The following is a 17,901-nucleotide window of genomic DNA, read 5'->3' as shown; positions in this document are numbered from 1 at the left end:
TCCTAATTTCCTCCTGATACATCTTACTTGACTGACCTCATCCAAGCAGCAAATTGCCTTTGTGGACGCCTTGTCACCTCTTCTCAGACTGAACAGGAGAAGAAAGATTTATCCTGAAGACTTCTGTGCAGATCCAGCAATTTGCTTCAATCTGTCTAGAACAGAGCTCTTAAGTTTCCTCTTACTTCCAGCCCATTCCTGCTGCCTGCTTTCCCAGTGACCACAGCCATTGCCATCAGGACCTCCACCTGCATGTCATTTGCCTTGGGTATGTCACTGGATTCTGAGGTCTCAGCTACTTTAATGCATGCTACAGTGTAAGGCTCCTTCTCCCACACCACACAAACCCTTCCTTGGCATCTTTTCCTTTACTGACACAGTTTTTCTCCCCTTGATGGGAATGATCTCAGGCTCCTTCTGCATGTGCTGAATGTTGCTGCCGAGGTGCTGAATGTTGCTGCCGAGGTGCTGAATGTTGCTTCCGAGGTGCTGAATGTTACTTCCAAGGTGATCCTGTCCCTAGGTCAGGAAAATACCTCTTGGAGTTGGTGTTTCTGTAAAGCCAATCACTAATGCAGCAAATTCTGTTAAAAATAAATAAATAAATAAATAAAAATTTGCTCCAAGAGCTACTTTTCTCCTTACCACCATTCATTCTCTGCACAGCTGCTCCTCTGACAAGAGAGGAATGTCCTCTTAGCACTGTGTGCTAAAGCTGCCTCTTGGTTCTGGTATTTTAGTTTTGAAAGATAACCACTTTGACTTAGAAACAGAAATACCATTTTACCTCATCAGACAGCTAAAAAAAGGCCTCTGGAAATGCAGGGGAGGAAAGGCTAATTTTATGAGCAGTAGAAAGTGAGATCCTGGGAAAAGGCAATAGTGATTCTGTTCTGCCTGCCTGAGGCACATGGAGATCAGCTTTGGGCATGGCTGGGATGGATAGTGGCAGAACTGTGCTCCCTGACATACCCTCCCAGCTGGCTGTCATGGCCAGCTCTGGTGTGCCTGACAGAGGTGTGCAGCACTGACACAGCTCAAAACCTCTGTTGTTGCAGGGCTTCTGGGCCAAAGCACGATATGCAAGGGCAAGGCTGGGCAGTGGGAAGAAAAATTAGCCTGTCTGGTCCTGCCTAGGTGGGGAGTTGAGTGTTTTCTGGGCTTAGTTTTTGAAAAGACTGCTGAAATAGATTTGGACAGCTTGGACAACCTTTTGTACTTCACATGTTGGTCTCTAGAACAAAGGGAGGATCTGCACAGGAGCATGTGGTCCTTCCAACTCGGCACCATGCTTGTTGCAGTCCACTGGAACATCTAGCTGGCAGCAGGTTACAAATGCTGCTATGGTCTCACTCTTCCTCCTTTGCTAAAAGGTCTGCAACAAGAGCAGAGATGGGAAACTGCTGTAGAGTGAACAGGAGTTAAGTAACTTGCTGGCTACCCTGAGTGCAATCCCAGATTCTTCCTTCAACCTCCACTATTTCCTACATTTATATTTAACTGTCACTTGGAAGATGTCACTGCAGTGTTTAGAAAGTACTGCAGGTTGCTATATCTACTCCAGCTGTGGCAAGGAGGGCTGTGCTCATCAGGTAGAGCTCAGCTCCTTCTAAGCTTTTAAGTGTTGCAGGGTTTGGGTTAAAGGTGTGCAGTTTGGTTGTGGTGATGCAGCTGAACTCCCCTGCAGCTCTTGGCCATGCTGTGGCAAAAGCTGCCAAGAGAGAAGCAAGCAAGAGCCTCCAAATGATACTCATTCCTTCAGGGTCAGGCATGCTGGTTTTCATACTGTTTGGGTTGGTTGCAGCCCAGATTGCTGGGATGGATTCAATGAGATTCTATCAGTCAAGGAAAGCAAGGCGTAAAGAAATTGCTATTTATGTGTATGAGGAAAGCAAACAAACCAACCAAGCTTTTCTATAAGCAAAACCTCAGCAGGGAAGAGCAGAGGCAGGCAGTATCTTGGCAGGTTTATTAAGCAAACCATTGAAGACTGCCTGTGCCTTGTGCCCAGCAGATCTGGGGACAGGTGGCAGGTCAAGTCCATTTGTGGATACTGCACTGATTGGAAACCAGGCTTCCCTGAGCTTTAAATTACATCCAGTAGCATGTGTGGTGGGACTGACTGATGCTTTCCTGTCAGCACCAGACCTCTCTACTTCCAAGAGAAGCTCCAGGGGAGGCTTAGGCTGATGTTAGGAAAAAATTATTCACAGAAAGACAGATTGGCCTTTGGAATGTGCTGCCCAGGGACGTGGTGGAGTCACCATCACTGGAAGTGTTTAAAATAAGACTGGATGAAGCACTTAGTGCCATGGTTTAGTTAATTAGATGGTGTTGGGTGATAGGTTGGACTTGATGATCTCAAAGATCTTTTCCAACCTGGTTTGTTCTGTATTCTGTCATCCTTGCAGCTCAGGCTAGGTTGCTATAGGGGGTAGTATTCTCACAACCAAGTTTATATCCCTCTTAAAAGGCACTGTAGCAGAGAGCAGCTGTATCTCTTTGCACTGTAGAGCTGCTGGAAGCTGGTGTCAGTTAAAATGGCTTTAGGGACCAGGTTTCACCTAGGCAAGGTAGAACTTAAAATATTTACTTCAGGGATCAAGTTTCTCCTACAAGCACAAAAATCCATCTCCTTAGCTTGCAGCCTTACAGGTCAGGGCTGAAGGTGCACTATGGATGCTGCCTGTTCCCATGGGTTTGATTTTTGGGGAGGAGAACTGAGCCAAGCTTTTTTTCCCTCAATTTCTCCCAGCAAAATGCATGAGTTTGTACTTCAGGTTAAGCATGTGAGTGATTTTTTTGGCATGAATATGAAGTGCTTAAGGCTTATGTCACTGCCTGTTGTAACCATCTAGTGTGAAGGTAAGCAACTTCACACCTAAGGGTTGGTCTTCCCATCTGAGGCAGTTTGAAGGCAGATCCTCCCTTGCCTCCCATCGGGGCAGAAAAATGATGAGACAAATGGATTGCAGAAGTGAGGGAAAGTTTAAATGGAAAAGCAGTGAATGTTTTACAGAGAGCTACAAGCACAGTGACAAAAGACATCCCAAAGCATACAGAGTCCCTTACAGCATACCCAGAAACCTCCCAGCATTTCCCTTCTCCCTACCTGAGGGTACACCCAAAACCCCCGGGGCTCTTTCTTCCCCCCTTCCCCTGTTAGGCTGATCTCAGCTGGCCAGAGCTGAGATTGCCCTTCCCCCTTCTCCTCCTGGCATTAGGTCTAGCCAGGCCCAAGAGGCCTTGAGATAACTCCCCTTCCATTACCAGATAGAGAGCATCTCCCGTGGGAGCAGCGAGGGAAGACAGAGGAAGTGTGAGACCTTGCAGATGGATTTATAGGGAGCAGGACATTATGAGAATGAAATACACAGCTTTCTGTGTCCACCCACTGGGCTGGACACTTGGGGCACTGGAGGTGCACCCCATGTGGTAGCAGCAGGAGGCACCCAGTTAGCTCTTTACAGCTCCTCAAAAGGAGGTTGGAGCCACCTGGGGGTTGGTATCTTCTCCCAAGGAACGAGTGATAGGATGGGAGGAAGTGGACTCAAGTTGCCCCAGGGGAGGTTTAGGTTGGACATGGGGAACAATTTCTTCCCCAAAAGTGTTGTCAAAGCCTGGCCCAGGACAGTGGTGGAGTCCTCATCTCTGGAGGGGTTTCAAAGCCATAGAGATTTGATGCTGAGGGCCATGGTTTAGCGGTGACCTGGCAGTGCTGGGTGAAGGGTTGGACTTGATCTGAAAGGTCTCTTCCAACCAAAACAACTCTGTGATTCTCTGGTTCTAAACTGCCACAGCATCTTTGCAGCTGAGGGTGAGCTACTTTCAGTAGGATTGCTTGCTGCTTTTGTCATTCTCCCTCCTTCACTCCTTCCCCACTGGTTTTGTGCTTCATCTCTCTCTTTTATATTTGTATTTCACTTCTGTTCTCAATGCTCTTCATGATGTTTGCCAAGAGGAGCTCAGGCTCTCACCTGGTCCAGTCAAGCTGGTGCTGGTGTCAAGCTGCCTCCTGTATTTGGACAAACTCTGAGTTTTGGATTATCACAGAAAGATCCAACTCCCTGAGGCATGGGAAGGCCACACCACAAATACAGGGATGCTAATGGCCTTGGCTATGCAGCTTTTATTGCATTTGTTATCTGCTAACATTATGGAAAACACAGCATTAAAAGGAACAGGGTAAACATAGGTAAGTGGGAAAAAAATGCAAGAACTGGATAGGAAGAACTATTACAGGAAGGATCTGGAAATGCTGGAGTGTGTGCAGAGAAGGGCCATGAGGATGATCAGAGGGATGGAGCTCCTCTCCTATGACTTGAGAGAGTTGGGGTTATTCAGTCTAGAGAAAAGAAGGCTCTGAGAAGACCTCATTGTGGCCTTCCAGTATCTGAAGGGGGCTACAAGAAAGCTGGGGAGGGACTTTTGAGGGTGTCAGGGACTAATAGGACTAGGGGGAATGGAGCAAAGCTAGAAGCGGTTAGATTCAGACTGGATGTTAGGGAGAAGTTCTTCCCCATGAGGGTGGTGAGAGCCTGGCACAGGTTGCCCAGGGAGGTGGTGGAAGCCTCATCCCTGGAGGTTTTTGCAGCCAGGCTGGATGTGGCTGTGAGCAACCTGAGCAACCTGATGTGAGGTGTCCCTGTCCATGGCAGGGGGGTTGGATCTGGATGATCCTTGAGGTCCCTTCCAACCCTAACAACTCTATGATAGGAGATGACTCCTTGTGCCCAAGGCCCTTCTCATCATCCACTTCAGGGACACTGGAGCAGTCTGGCATATGCCTGGGATTTTGCTGGGTGTCAGCTGGAATTGAATTTCACTCTTAGTGGGCATCTTGCAGGACTGTGGGTTCTGAGGGGAGAGCTCAGTGCTCAAGAAATGGCTCTTATGTGGTAGGAATAAAGTGAAGCAATTGCCTCCTGGTACTTGAAGCTTGGCAGAGGCCAGCCTGCTATGATTTCTTGAAACAGCAGATAAAGCACATGAATGATAATCAGCCCTGATGGCTGCAGAGCAGTGATGAGCTAACAGCTTTTTATGTAGGAAATAGGTGTAGACAAATAGGATTTTAAGTCCATTCTCTGCAAGCATTTGAGCACCTGACTCTTAAGAGGGCTGAGCTGGCTCTCAGGAAGGCTGAGCTGTCAGCAGGGAAGCTCCTTCTTGCCTCTGCCCTGTAAAGGTTTTTCCTTGTGTAAGGCATTCCAAGTGCATGTCATTGCCTATTTAATCAAGTCAAAAAGAGGCTAGTGCTTAAGTAGCTTCATTCTGCACCTTATTTTCATGTTTGCTTTGTTTACAGGAAAGTCTTAATATTGTGTGACCTGACTTCAAACTCTATCCCCACCTGCCAGAGGAGAGGACAGTTATCTACTAAACTGAATAGTTAGAAGGTGGTAGTGTGGGCTCATTGAACCTGAAAGCTAGTCCTGAAGCACTTTGCTGCGTGGACTGAGAACCTCCTCCAGCTTCTCTGGGTTTTGAGGAGCTCATGATGCTCATTTCCTCACAGAAAACTAAAACTGGGAGGTTTTGCTGCTTGGGTTAGACCCAACTGTGGAGAGTCTTGTTAATGTAAATGAGTGCATATGGAGGGTTATGAGGAATATTAGCAGAAGAAACAGTCTCAGGCTGCACCAGGGGAGGTTTAGGCTGGAGGTTAGGAGGAAGTTTTACACAGAGAGAGTGATTGCCCATTGGGATGGGCTGCCCGAGGAGGTGGTGGGGTCGCCGTCGCTGGGGGTGTTCAGGGCGAGGCTTGACAGGATGCTTGATTCCATGGTTTAGTTGATTAGGTGGTGTTGGATGATAGGTTGGACACGATGATCTTGAAGGTCTCTTCCAACCTGGTTTATTCTATTCTGTTCTGTTCTATTCTGTTCCTATTCTATTCCTATTCTATTCTATTCTATTCTATTCTAAAGATGGTGGCAGTCTACCAGCCCAGTGTTGGTGCTTAGAAGGACATTCCTCTATGCCAGTGCAAGGGTGGCTACCTCCATCCATGATTTTCTTCCATAGTAATTTTTGACTTAGTTGCAAGTAACTTGGTTCCCTTGGTTTGGTACTTTTATGACTTTGTCAGTGCTTTTGCCCTAATTGATAAAGTCCTGATTAATCTCAAACCCATGTGAGCAGTACCTTCATGTGATTAAACTGACTTTGCCTGCTCAAAGGTTGTGACCTGCTTTGGTCTTCATTCCACACACCACCTCCTAGTGCACTTCTACTCTGCTTCTAGCAGCTGCTTGGAGGATGTAGGAAGAGACATCAGCTGCTGATGCAGTGGTTGTTTTTCTTGTCCATAACCAGAAGCCATGTCCGTCATCCACGGGGTGATGGATTGCAGCCTGTAGAATGTTCTTTGTACTTTGGCCTAACTGTGGCACTAACAATTTCTAGTCTCTGTTTACTCCCTTTCCCCCCCCTGCTGTGTTCTTTACTTTTTCAGTAGAGGTCCTTCCTGCTGCTGCTGTGCTGTGGCCTACTTTCTTGAAACCTGCTGCTTTGTCGTGGCACGTGGACATCTTCTGAGCGTGGTGCGGTACAGAGCTGTTTTGTTTTCTGTCCTAAAGGAATCTGTTCTGCTGGCTCATCATGGCAGTTAGTTAATGATGCCCATCAGTTTTGGGGAATAGATGCTTCAGAGGCCAAAAATAGACTTTCAGAAGCACTTGGCTGCACCCTTGCTCCCCATCGCAGCTGGTTTCAAGGGGTGCAGTGGTTTCAAGGTGAGACCTACACTGAACATCAAGGTTAGTAGTTATTCCTCCCCCTTGGTCAGAACTCAATGCAGGTCCTTTTTGATGGCTTTTCTTTGTCTTTAAGGAAAATTGTCTTTAAGGAAAATTGTCTTTAAGCTCTGGGCAGGATGAGTACCTTTCTGTCACCTACAGTGAAAGCAGCCCTGTCTCTAGCTGTTAAACCTAAGCTGGATGCTGAAGTTGGCTTCTGAGCAGTCTAGGAACAGGCTGAGACATTTCACAGAATCACAGAATGTTAGGGATTGGAAGGGACCTCAAAAGATCATCCAGTCCAACCTCCCTGCCAGAGCAGGATCATCTATACCAGATCACACAGGAATGCATCCACGAGGGTTTTGAATATCTCCAGAGAAGGAGAGTCCACAGTCTCCCTGGGCAGCCTGTTCCAGAGCTCTGTCACCAGATGCTTGCAATCTTTTAGAGGTGAGCAGTACCTGCTCATTTCCACCTGGAGATTTGTTTGGTTTTTCTCCTCCTTGTACTCATTTTTAGAATTTCCTGAGCTGTTCCCCTGGACAAACATACTAAACCAAAAGAGTCTGAGAACAATAATCCATCAGAGAAGGTCCATCTGAGCCAATACTCTGCCTCCACTCCACAGTAGACAACCATAAATGTTTTGAGGAGAGCATATAAACAAAGAAGGTCTACTTGTGCTAGGGTCCTGATGTGCTCATAGGTCTCAGTGGCTGAGAATGGCCTCCCCTGGGACCCCCACCCCCCACCATCTCCTGCTAAGGGCTCAGGGGGTACATCTCAGATCAGCCTGGGGCCTTCAGTGATGTTGTTGATACCTGAGTGATGTTGTAGGTGTGCATGTCCCTGTCTCTGTCTCCTGGATGGGGCTGGGACCTGCCCTGCAGAGAGCTGCTCTCCTGGATGGAGCCCTTGGAGCTGTGTCAGAGTTCCTCACTCCATCCCACTCCCTGCACTCACCATGAATCAGGCAACAGCAAGACTGCCATTTGCTTGAAATGACAGGAGGTGTTCAGCTCCAAAAACTCTTTCAAGGACACACAACACAAAGGTTACAGGTGGAAAGAGGATTTTATTTTCGTTCTTGTCAGCCTGTTCCAGAGCTGATGTTCACTAATTTTCCAAAGACAGACATGCAAGGATGACAAGCAGCAGACTTCTGTCTTCCAAAACTTGAGAGTCTGAGAGAGCCTGGGTTCAAGTGCTGCCTTGGAGGTGTGGGAGCAGCAGCTAGAACTGAGCCAGAAGGCCTTGACAAGAGGATGTGCTCAATGCTACAGAGGAAAGGAAGCAGCTCCAGGGGAACTCACGAAGCTTCCCCGTCCTAGGAGCATAGAAAGCTTTCTCCCCCCGGATGCGGGGCACAGGAGGCCATCTCCACGGTGCCTGAGCACAGCAGCAGCAAAGAACCGAGCCAAAAGGGCCCGGGGGAGCGCTGACAAGGGGCTGTGCTCAGTGCTACAGAGGAAGAGAAACAACCCCTGAGGAACCCAAGGAGCTTCCCCGGCTGCGGAGTCAAGAAAGCTTCCTCTCCCCGGATGCGGGGCCCGAGAGGTCATCTCTGTGGTGCATGGAGCAGCAAGAACTGAGCCTAAAGTGCCCAGAGAAGCCCTGACAAAAGACTGTGCTCAATGCTACAGAGGAAAGGAAGCAGCTCCAGGGGAACCCAAGAAGCTTCCCCGTCCTAGGAGCGTAGAAAGCTTTCTCCCCCCGGATGCAGGGCATGAGAGGCCATCTCCACGGTGCCTGAGCACAGCAGCAGCAAAGAACCGAGCCAAAAGGGCCCAGGGGAGCGCTGACAAGGGGCTGTGCTCAGTGCTACAGAGGAAGAGAAACAACCCCTGAGGAACCCAAGGAGCTTCCCCGGCTGCGGAGTCAAGAAAGTTTCCTCTCCCCGGATGCGGGGCCCGAGAGGCCATCTTCATGGTGCATGGAGCAGCAAGAACTGAGCCTAAAGTGCCCAGAGAAGCCCTGACAAAAGACTGCGCTCAATGCTACAGAGGAAAGGAAGCAGCTCCAGGGGAACCCAAGAGGCTTCCCTGTCCTAGGAGCGTAGAAAGCTTTCTCCCCCCGGATGCGGGGCACAGGAGGCCATCTCCACGGTGCCTGAGCACAGCAGCAGCAAAGAACCGAGCCAAAAGGGCCCAGGGGAGCGCTGACAAGGGGCTGTGCTCAGTGCTACAGAGGAAGAGAAACAACTCCTGAGGAACCCAAGGAGCTTCCCCGGCTGCGGAGTCAGGAAAGTTTCCTCTCCCCGGATGCGGGGCCCGAGAGGCCATCTCTGTGGTGCATGAGCAGCAGCATGAACCTAGCCAAGAAGAACCAGAGGAGGCTGACAAGGGGATGTGCTCAATGCTACAGAGGAAAGGAAGCAGCTCCCGGGGAACCCAAGAAGCTTCCCCGTCCTGGGAGTAAAGACATTTTCCTCCCCCCGGATGCGGGGCACGAGAGGCCACCTTCGTGGAAGCACAAAGCAGGCTCCTGGCCACAATGGCCCAAAGGAGGCCTGGCCAGGGACCATGCTCTGTGCTGCAGAGGAAGGCAAAAAAACCCCACAGGCATTTACTAGCCCACTCGGGGGAAAAAAGCCTTCCTCCCCCCAGCTGCAGGGCACGAGAGGCCATCTTCGTGGTGCATGAGCAGCAGGCAGTGACCCAGCCAAGGGGAATCAGAGGAGCCTTGCCAAGTGGTCATGCTCAATGCTGCAGAGGAAGGCAAAAAACCCCCGGGGACCAGGGCCAATCTGCCCCGGGGGAAAAAATTCCTTCCTGACCCCAGCAGTGGCGATCGGCTACTCCCTGAGCATGTGAGCAGGACCTGCTTCCTCCTCCCACAGGCTGGTCACGCCTCCCAAGAGATGCCCAAGCCCTGCTCTCCCTCACCCTGGAGCCATCTCAGGGCATTCTGAGAGTGGCCAAATGCCCCCAGCCTGATTAACCTCGGGGGCAGGAATCTTTTCCTGTGCCTGGCAGGACACCAGTGGGTGCTCCAAAGCACTGGATACCCTGGCAACTTCTCTGCATCCCATTTCTTACAGCTGCTGGCTCCAGAAGGGATGCTCTGCAGTGCTCCTCAAAGCTGAAAAATCCTGATTCCCTCAGGCACCTCCAGAAACTGGCAGTTCTTCTCATCTTCAGCAGCCTAGTCTAGCTTCTGGCCTTCCTCCCTCAGCCCTCACCAACTACTTCCACTGGTTCCTCAAGGGCCTCCTCTGGGATGTCTCTGTGCTGCTCCCAGGTCAGGGTCTGGCAGCAGGCACAGGAGGACGCTCCCTTTTATACTGTCCGGGGCACTGGCACTGCCGCGTTACCGTTGCCAGGTGATGGCATTGTGCCATCAGGGTGATGTGCCCCCGTGAGCAGCCCCGCCCATCGTCACCCCGCCCATCGTCACCCCGCCCATCGTCACCCCGCCCATCGTCACCCCGCCCATCGTCACCCCGCCCACCTCCCCTCTGCCCAGCACCCTTCAGAGGAAGCCTTTGGGGTGCTGTCCCTGAGGCAGTCCCTAGATTCCTGCTCACTTGAAATTCAAGTGAAGAACTGAAGCTGTCTCGCGGTCAGTTTAGTGCAGGGCTTGGTACAGAAACTAGGTCCCCTGGACATTGTGATTGTGCCTCTCTGCCTGGGTTTGTTGCCACTTCATACGGTCATCACTTGAAATGGGCATTGAGAAGCTGAAATGCCCCCACTGGTGATCTGCTCCCTGCTGGGATACCCAGCCTCATGCAGAAGTGTCCCATGCAGACATGGCAGTACGTGTCTGGCTATATGCATAACCTTGCAGCCCGACTGGTGTCTCTGCCCTCGTGAATGGAGGCTCCCTCTAGAGAAGGAGGCACTGTGCCAGGGTGGCAGATGGGCATGAGCAGCAGCAGCTGGGAGACCATGTATGCTCATCATGTGGGCTTACTGTCTGCAGCAATGCCAAAATGGCCACTTGGCTTTATGATGTCTGCTCAGGGTTGCTCTAAAGCCAGCTGTTTTCAGAGGCACATCCAGGGCTGGTGACTCAACCACTTCCCTGGGCAGCTCATTGCAATGCCTGACCATTCTTGCTGGGAAAAAGATCTTTCTAATGTCCAATCTAAACCTACCCAGTCATAGCTTGAGGCCATTCCCTCTTGTTCTATCCCTAATGACCTGGGAGAAGAGACCAGCACCAACCTCTCCACAACCTCCTTTCAGGTAGTTGTAGAGAGTGATGAGGTCTCCCTTCAGCCTCCTTTTTCCCAAACTAACCATCCCCAGCTCCTTCAGTCTCTCATAATCAGATTTATTCTTCAGGCCCTTCCCCAGCTTCCTTGCCCTCTTCTGCACTGTCTCCAGCATCTCCACATTGCTCTTGCTTTGAGGTGCCCAAAACTGGACACAATACTCAAGGCGTGGCCTCCCCAGATCTGAGTCCCAGGGGACAATCCCCTCCCTGCTCCTGCTGGACACAGCATTTCTAATCCCAGCCAGGATGCCACTGGCTTTCTTGGCCACCTGGGCACACTGCTGGCTCCTAATCATCTGCTTGTCCATTAGAACCCTCAGGTCCCTTTCTGCCAGGCAGCTTTCCAGCCACACTGCCCCAAGCCTGTAGCGTTGCAAGTCAGGATGTTTCCTCGCCCTCACTGCTTCCTGTTGAAAGTTGTTCTTGAACTTAGATGCTGGGAAACCCTCATGTCCTCTGAGAGTTTACCTTGATTTTAGTATGTGGAAGTTGATAACTTGAGCCCAAGAGTTTTAAAATAACTGTCTGAGGATTTGTTGAGCACTCTGGTGTATATTCTGCTGGTACTTTGGGATATTAGTAAGGACTAATAGACCGTGAGAGGGCAACTGTTTCATTGCTTTCCAGAAAAAGCAGGAAAGGTTCCCCCTGGTGAATGAAGACATGGGGAATCAGGATCCCACTAGTTGCAGAAAGAAAACTGAAGAGACAGTAGAAACTTAATTTGACCTGCTAGTCAAATCACAAAAGCCTGTTTGCTCTGTCAGTAGGTGAGCATTTCTAACTCAAAGCTCGCCTCAATAGTCAACCCCCAAATAAATCTGATCTTCTTCATGGTAATGTAGGACATAGTAAATAAGTAGAAGCCAGTAATAGATGGATTTTATGTGGTGGATCTTCCTCCATCTGGGATGTTTAGAGCTGACTTTCAGGGGCATGTTCATGCATTAATATACCATCTCTAGCTTAAGTGCCCTGTCACCTTATGGGGGGGTAGCTGAGATGGGAGCAGGCAGTGCTGAGAACTGCCTGGATCGTACACTAAAATGGGATCATGCTCAGAGTGTTCACTTCCCTCACCAAATTCAGGGCTCTGCTTTGGGATGAGGAAGCCTGTAGGCACTGGCTGCAGGATGGGTCACAGCAGCATAGAATGAGGAGCACGAAAAGCCTTCTGTACAGCCCCTGGCTGGTGTGCCAGGACTGGGCTATAGATGAGAAGGTGAATATGAACACCAGGATCTATAAAGAAATAGTAGGAGAGAGGAATTACTGCTCCTGTATTTAGAACCTTATGTGGTGCCAGAGCCATCTATCCTCTTCATGTCCAGCTCCCAGCACCGTGGATGCCTTGAGCTGCTTTTTCAGCAACACAAATCATAAAAATAGGCACAGGACTGGATTTTACCAGCCCAATCATACCAAAGTTGAAAAAAAAATCTGGAAATACTTAAGAGCTACAGAGCTAATGCCACTGTGGAGAAACTTCCTCACAGGGAGGAATTTAAGGAGCTCAATCTATCTTCTTGTGACTTGATCCTGGTATGAATGCTTTATCAGCTTCTCATTAGCAGGGGACTGCTTATTTTATTAAGCAATCAAAGGGAGAACAAAATCCAGCAGCTGGATGCAAAACCAGCAAAGCCCAAACTAGCCATGAAGTGGATGTTTTATGAATCAGCATAATTAATCGTGAGACAATGTAGCCAGAGAAGGCCTGGACCTGAGACCGGGCATCTCCTGAGTGCCTCTCCGTGTCTGCAGGTGTTGGGGGCTCGGTCTGGTTTCTAGGATACCAGGGGGCTGGGGTGAGGGGAGTGGCGGCTCTGAGCTGCCCAGGTCGAGTGCTGTGGTCTGCGGGGCTCGGTCAGGCCATGTGCAGAGCACGCATCACCTGCGGCACCGGCCGGCGCGGCTGCAGCAACCGGGACGCGTGTCGCGCTGCACAGCTGCCGTCTCCGTGCACCCGGGAGGCGATTTCTGCGCCCGGCTCGGGAACAAGGGCTCGGGCAGGACTCCCACGGTAAAGCGGCGGCCGTTGGTGCCCGTGTTACGCGTAACCGGGCGCTGCCGCTTGTGGGGCGCAGCTCCCCGTGGGGAGCGGGGCCAGCCCGGCCGAGGCGTGCGCCGCTCCCCCGCGCAGCCCGCAGCCGGGGGCCCGGCGGTGCCGCGGTGCGGGCCGCGGGGGCGGGGCGCGGGCGGGGCGCGCATGCGGGCGGTGCCAGGCAGCGCGGCGGGCCGCGGAGCCACTCGCCCCCGCAGCACCGCTCGGCCAGGGACAGCTCCCGCCGCCGCCCAGGTAACGCGCTCCCCCCGCGGCCTCGCTGCGCCCCGCGCTCCCCGCCGCGGCCGGCTGGGGGGCCCGGCGGCTCACGCCCTCTCCCCCGGTGGTTGCTTGCTTGCAGCTCCGAAGCAGTGACGGCGCCGTCCCCACCGCGGAGCAGGCAGCGGCGGCCGGCTCTCGCTCGCCGGGCTCTCGGGGCTTTCTGGCTGAGGAGGGAGCGCGTCTTCCGGCAACTTCCCCGCAACTTCCCGGCGCTCGCAAGGCTCCGCGATGGAAGGGAAAGGTGGGTCGGGGCGCGGGGGGGGTTGGGCGGGCGGCGAAAGGACCGCAGTGGCCGGGCCGGTGCGCGGCACGGGGCCGGGAGCAGCCGAGCCCAGCCGCTGTGGTGGGTCCATTGCAGCAGCGGGGGGGACGGGGCTCGGGAGGCGCTTTGCCCGCCCGCGCCGGCGGGTGGTATTCGGTTCAGCTGCGCAGGGGAGTCTGGCGAAGGGTGCTGCTTGTTTGGGGGCGGGGTGGGGGAAAGAAATTGATTTATTTTCCTTTAGAGTGAGACAGATGTTAGTTGGTGATTTGTTTTCTTAATGCTAAGGATTTGCATAATAAATAGGAGGTCTGTCCCATGATTTTTAGTCAGTCAGCGATGGGGAGATTTTTAAGAGACGAAAACCATTTCATAATTAGAATGGCTTTAAATGTTTGGGGTTTTTTTTTCCCCCTCCCCTGAACCGAGAAGAGCAGGGCTGTAGAGCTCTGCCCTCATTACGTTGCATATTCAACACATCGGAAGATCTTGATAAATTGGGAGAAATGCAATGAGTTTGCTGCTATTGAACTAGCCACTGTAGAAAGAGGAACTAATTAAATACTGCCTGCCTAGCTTGTGTCTTCGCATACAAAGTGACATATCTCCATTCTAGCTGTATTCCTTCGTGTTGGGCACATATATGTTTTGTTTCTATGCATAGCTTTGTAGTCCTGCTTGTTCGTGTTGTTTATCTGTCTGCTTCTACAGTTGCAGCAGACATTGTACATTCAACTGGTACGTGAACTCTAAATCTTTAAATGCTAATTGCCAATGAAATACTGATGGTGAATCAGTCCATGCAGTGGAAAGGGCTGGTTGCCATTCCCACCTAACCCTAGCTGCCAGCTCTCCTGTAGAACACAAATCTGGTAGCTGTTTAGTTGATAGAGATCAAGGCAGTGGGAGAATATGGACTATATTAATTCAAGGAAAATGATGGTAGACTTGTATAACACAATACTACATACCTTCCAGGGAGCTGAGCAAGCTATATTTAAACCTCAGGTTTATTTTTGTAACTCTCTTGTCAATCAGGGCTATAGTTCTCCTGTGTGGGAATATCTGATTCTATGCTGATTAAGGAAGGAAGCTATTTCAATCCTATGGAGGCAGTATGTCCTACAAAGTACAGTTTCTTGTGGGCAGTGAGCAGTAGAATGACCAGGGCTTGAGGCCAGGTAAGTACCTTTTAAAAGAAAGTGCACCTGCAAAGACTTGGCTTAGATCAAAAGCTCACAGCAGCTGTGTTAGCTTTGATACCTACTTTTGGGGGGGGTTGGCTATCCATGCCGTGAGACGTGGCACCTTACCTTTCTTGCATGCCCTGCTGGTACGCGTCGATGCGAAACAAAGAGAGTGTTACACTAAAGTCACAGTCTGTGTGCCTTGTCACGCACTACACAAGCAAGAGTAAGGCTTTCCCTGGAGCTTCTGATGGAGCTGGTAGAACTGGAGGAGCTGTACAGGGGGTGGAAAGGTACCAGCAACAAAACAAAAGAAAAAGGGTCCAGTTAAGCGGTGGCAAAAGCGGCACCCAGCTCCTGTCTTGTGCAAACACACAGCGACAGAGTTGGCAACGAGCAGCCGAGCAAGGGAGCTTCTTGGGCTGCTGGTACTGGGGTTAGTTGCAAGATGGGCTCCACAGCAGTCCATGTTCCTAGGCTCTTGGCTTTGGTGGAATGGGTTATAAAGCAGTGAGGCAACCCCAAGAGGCACTACACTGTTACATTTCGCAAAACATTCTCAGCAGCGTGCTCTTCCTGGCGGTTTTTCGGGATGAGGTAGAGGTGGGGAACAAATATTCTTTGGATTTCCTCTATCTGGGTAGAAAAAAAAGAGCTGTTCAGAGCAATCAGCAGAAATTAAGGGAGCTGGAATGGGACAGGTCCAGACAAAGTAGAGATCACTTTAAAGGAAACACACAAGCAACTTTGGCACTTCAGTGGGGAAATGAGAAGGCAAGAAGTCATCTGCTCACGGCAGGGATCCAGTTGTGTTGGCACTGAAGCGATTCTTGAAACTCTCTTAGTGTTAGAGCAGCGTGAAAAGGTGTGTGGTGCACAGATCTAACAGCCTACGTTTGTGTACAGTTAGGCACAACACAGGACATCTCTCCTGAGAGGAGGTATGAGCCAGCCTAAACCCCTCACATCTTCAGCTGTTGTGATTAGTCCTAGCTGGACTTGCTCCCGCATTGCCTTGCTAGGGACTTGTTTACGGTTTATTTCCCTTACTAACCAAGCCTCTGCACCGCAAATCCTATGTTTCAAGATTGCTGCTTGTAAATGGTGTTTCTCTGAAGTCATCTCTTGCTTTTTAAATGCTTCCTCCTGCAGCCCTTCTCCCACCTCTCCAGCTCTTCCTCGGTGCAAATCTTGGAACATTTCAAACTCAGCGTTATGCAGATACTGGGGAAGAGTCTGTGCTATATTAAGCAACATAAAGTCTGTTTAAGAAAATCTACCTTCTGGTCTTTGAATTCAGCTGTCTCTGGTGACTGCCTAGGATTTGCCATCCCAGGAAAACTTGGTTGTCTGAGTGTGGCTGATGCTGATGCTTTGCAAAGCCTGCAGTGTTCTGTTGGGGGAAAAAAAAAAAAAGGCTAAAGGCCCATCTCTGGCACTGCTCAGAGCAGCCATAACTGATGGCACTGGTTGGACTTGTTCAGGAGAATGAGAGAAGGCAGACATATCCTAGCTTTTGTGCAGTGGGGCACAGGGCTGTCGTTAGGATTGTTGCATTAAGAGGGTCCAGGTGTGTGCTGGGGAGGGGGTGGTGGTGCAGCCTGTGCCTCCTTCTGACATTCAGACCTGGCTAGAGGTGAGCATCTTTTTCTCCTGCTAACTCCTAAAAGAGAAATAATCGCAGTGCTGTATGGATCTGCAGGGTTACCAACACATCTTGGTGGTCTAGAAGTAGCACTGGGACTTGGTGATCCTGAGGGTCTCTTCCAACCTAAATGCTTCTGTGATTCGTTCTACAGCTGCTTTGACTTACTCTGTTCTGCGCATTTGCTCTCTCCAAGCCTTTTCCAGCAGTGAGAAGCTTAAAAGTTGTAGCTGCTCTCAAAGCTCATTAGGCAAGGGGGGGGGGGGGGGGAAGGGAGTGCATTGTGGGTGAGGACTTGGTTTTTGCATCTGCTGCCTGATCCCTGAATCTCGCCACTACAGCAGTTCCTGTAGGCTGCAGCAGTAAGCAATACCACGCCAGGCATCCCAAGAGCTGGGCTTTGCCAAAGCTAACAATAGTTAATGTGGAGGTTAAAGAATACTTGGTCTTTTGCCAGGTTCTTCAGTCACAGTCAGAAAGATGCTTAGCAGGGGAAGGAACGTCACACAGCGATGTTCCGACTCAGAGGCTGGGAAAGAAATTAGCCAAGCAAGAGTCAAGCTGCACGGTGTGGAATGTATCCCTGGGCTTCTGGATGGAGCAGAGAGGGACTGCAGGCTAACCTTGCTGCAGGGAAGGCTCCCTTCCTCTGAAGGGGCTATACCCTTTTCTGTACTTCTGAAGATGTGGGGGAATTTGTTTCTGGCAATGAGAGAGAACAGACCTATTACAACATTTATCTTGTCTCAGGTGAGGATTGGGGACTTGTGTCAGTGTTGCATGGGAAACAGGGATGTGCTGCCTGCTGGGCCCTTGCACAGTTCTTGCTCTCTGTTCTCTCTGGAGGCCAGTGCTGGGCACTGGTGGCCCTGGTGAGATTTTATCTCCTGGGTGCAGTGCAGGCTGCTGACAGCACAAGATCTATTCTGTTAGCTGAGAAATGCAGCAGGACTTGTTCTTGTCAGCTAGTCTACTGGGATAGCATAGCTAAAACACACTGTTGGCCACCACACTGGGATCTGGAGGTGCGCTTGTCAGTCCTCCAAGCCATGGTCCTGCCCTGTTGGATAGTAATGTCAGCTTGGAGTGACATTCTTCATGCAGTGGCTCTTCCCTCAGGAGCACCATTCTTGTGCTCAGGAGGTTGTGTGGCAGAAACCAGGGGATCTGGCCTCACAGCTCTTTTCTGCTGGAGAGTCTCAAAGCAGCAGAGCTTTGAGGAGATGTCTGCAGAGGACATCTCTGCAGAGTGACTGTCCCAGGCAGCTGCTGCCACAGTAGTGCCATCTGAGTCATGTTCTCTTTCCAGTCACAAAGGCTGGAAGCAGCTTTTTGCTTTTGCAGAAAAGCCACAATGCTTTTCATGGGCACAGCATCCAGGCATTTAAATGAGGTCCTGTAAAACAGCAGTAGGATCCAGTTTACCTAGGGCACAGAGCTGCCCTTCATAGGGCTGGCAAACAGGTCTGAGCTCTTTGCATCTTGCTGTCCTGTGAGTAAGTGAATGGGTAGAGAGAGTG

At 50.7% G+C, this 17,901-nt stretch overlaps 1 protein-coding gene across 1 annotated transcript in view; it reads left to right on the top strand.

Moving 5' to 3' along the window:
• Positions 1-13,152: 13,152 nt before the first annotated feature.
• Positions 13,153-17,901, top strand: part of FGF12 (fibroblast growth factor 12) — a 306,990-nt gene continuing 302,241 nt past the window's right edge. The window contains exons 1-2 of the mRNA XM_054175619.1: positions 13,153-13,263; positions 13,370-13,531. Coding sequence (XP_054031594.1) covers positions 13,519-13,531 — 13 coding nt within the window. The 5' untranslated portion in view covers positions 13,153-13,263; positions 13,370-13,518. The remainder of the gene's footprint in view (positions 13,264-13,369; positions 13,532-17,901) is intronic.

Source organism: Dryobates pubescens, chromosome 32 (assembly GCF_014839835.1).
Source record: "Dryobates pubescens isolate bDryPub1 chromosome 32, bDryPub1.pri, whole genome shotgun sequence".
Lineage (NCBI taxonomy): Eukaryota > Metazoa > Chordata > Aves > Piciformes > Picidae > Dryobates > Dryobates pubescens.
The sequence above is the reverse complement of the archived record's forward strand: the minus strand, read 5'-3'. Positions and strand labels throughout refer to the sequence as shown.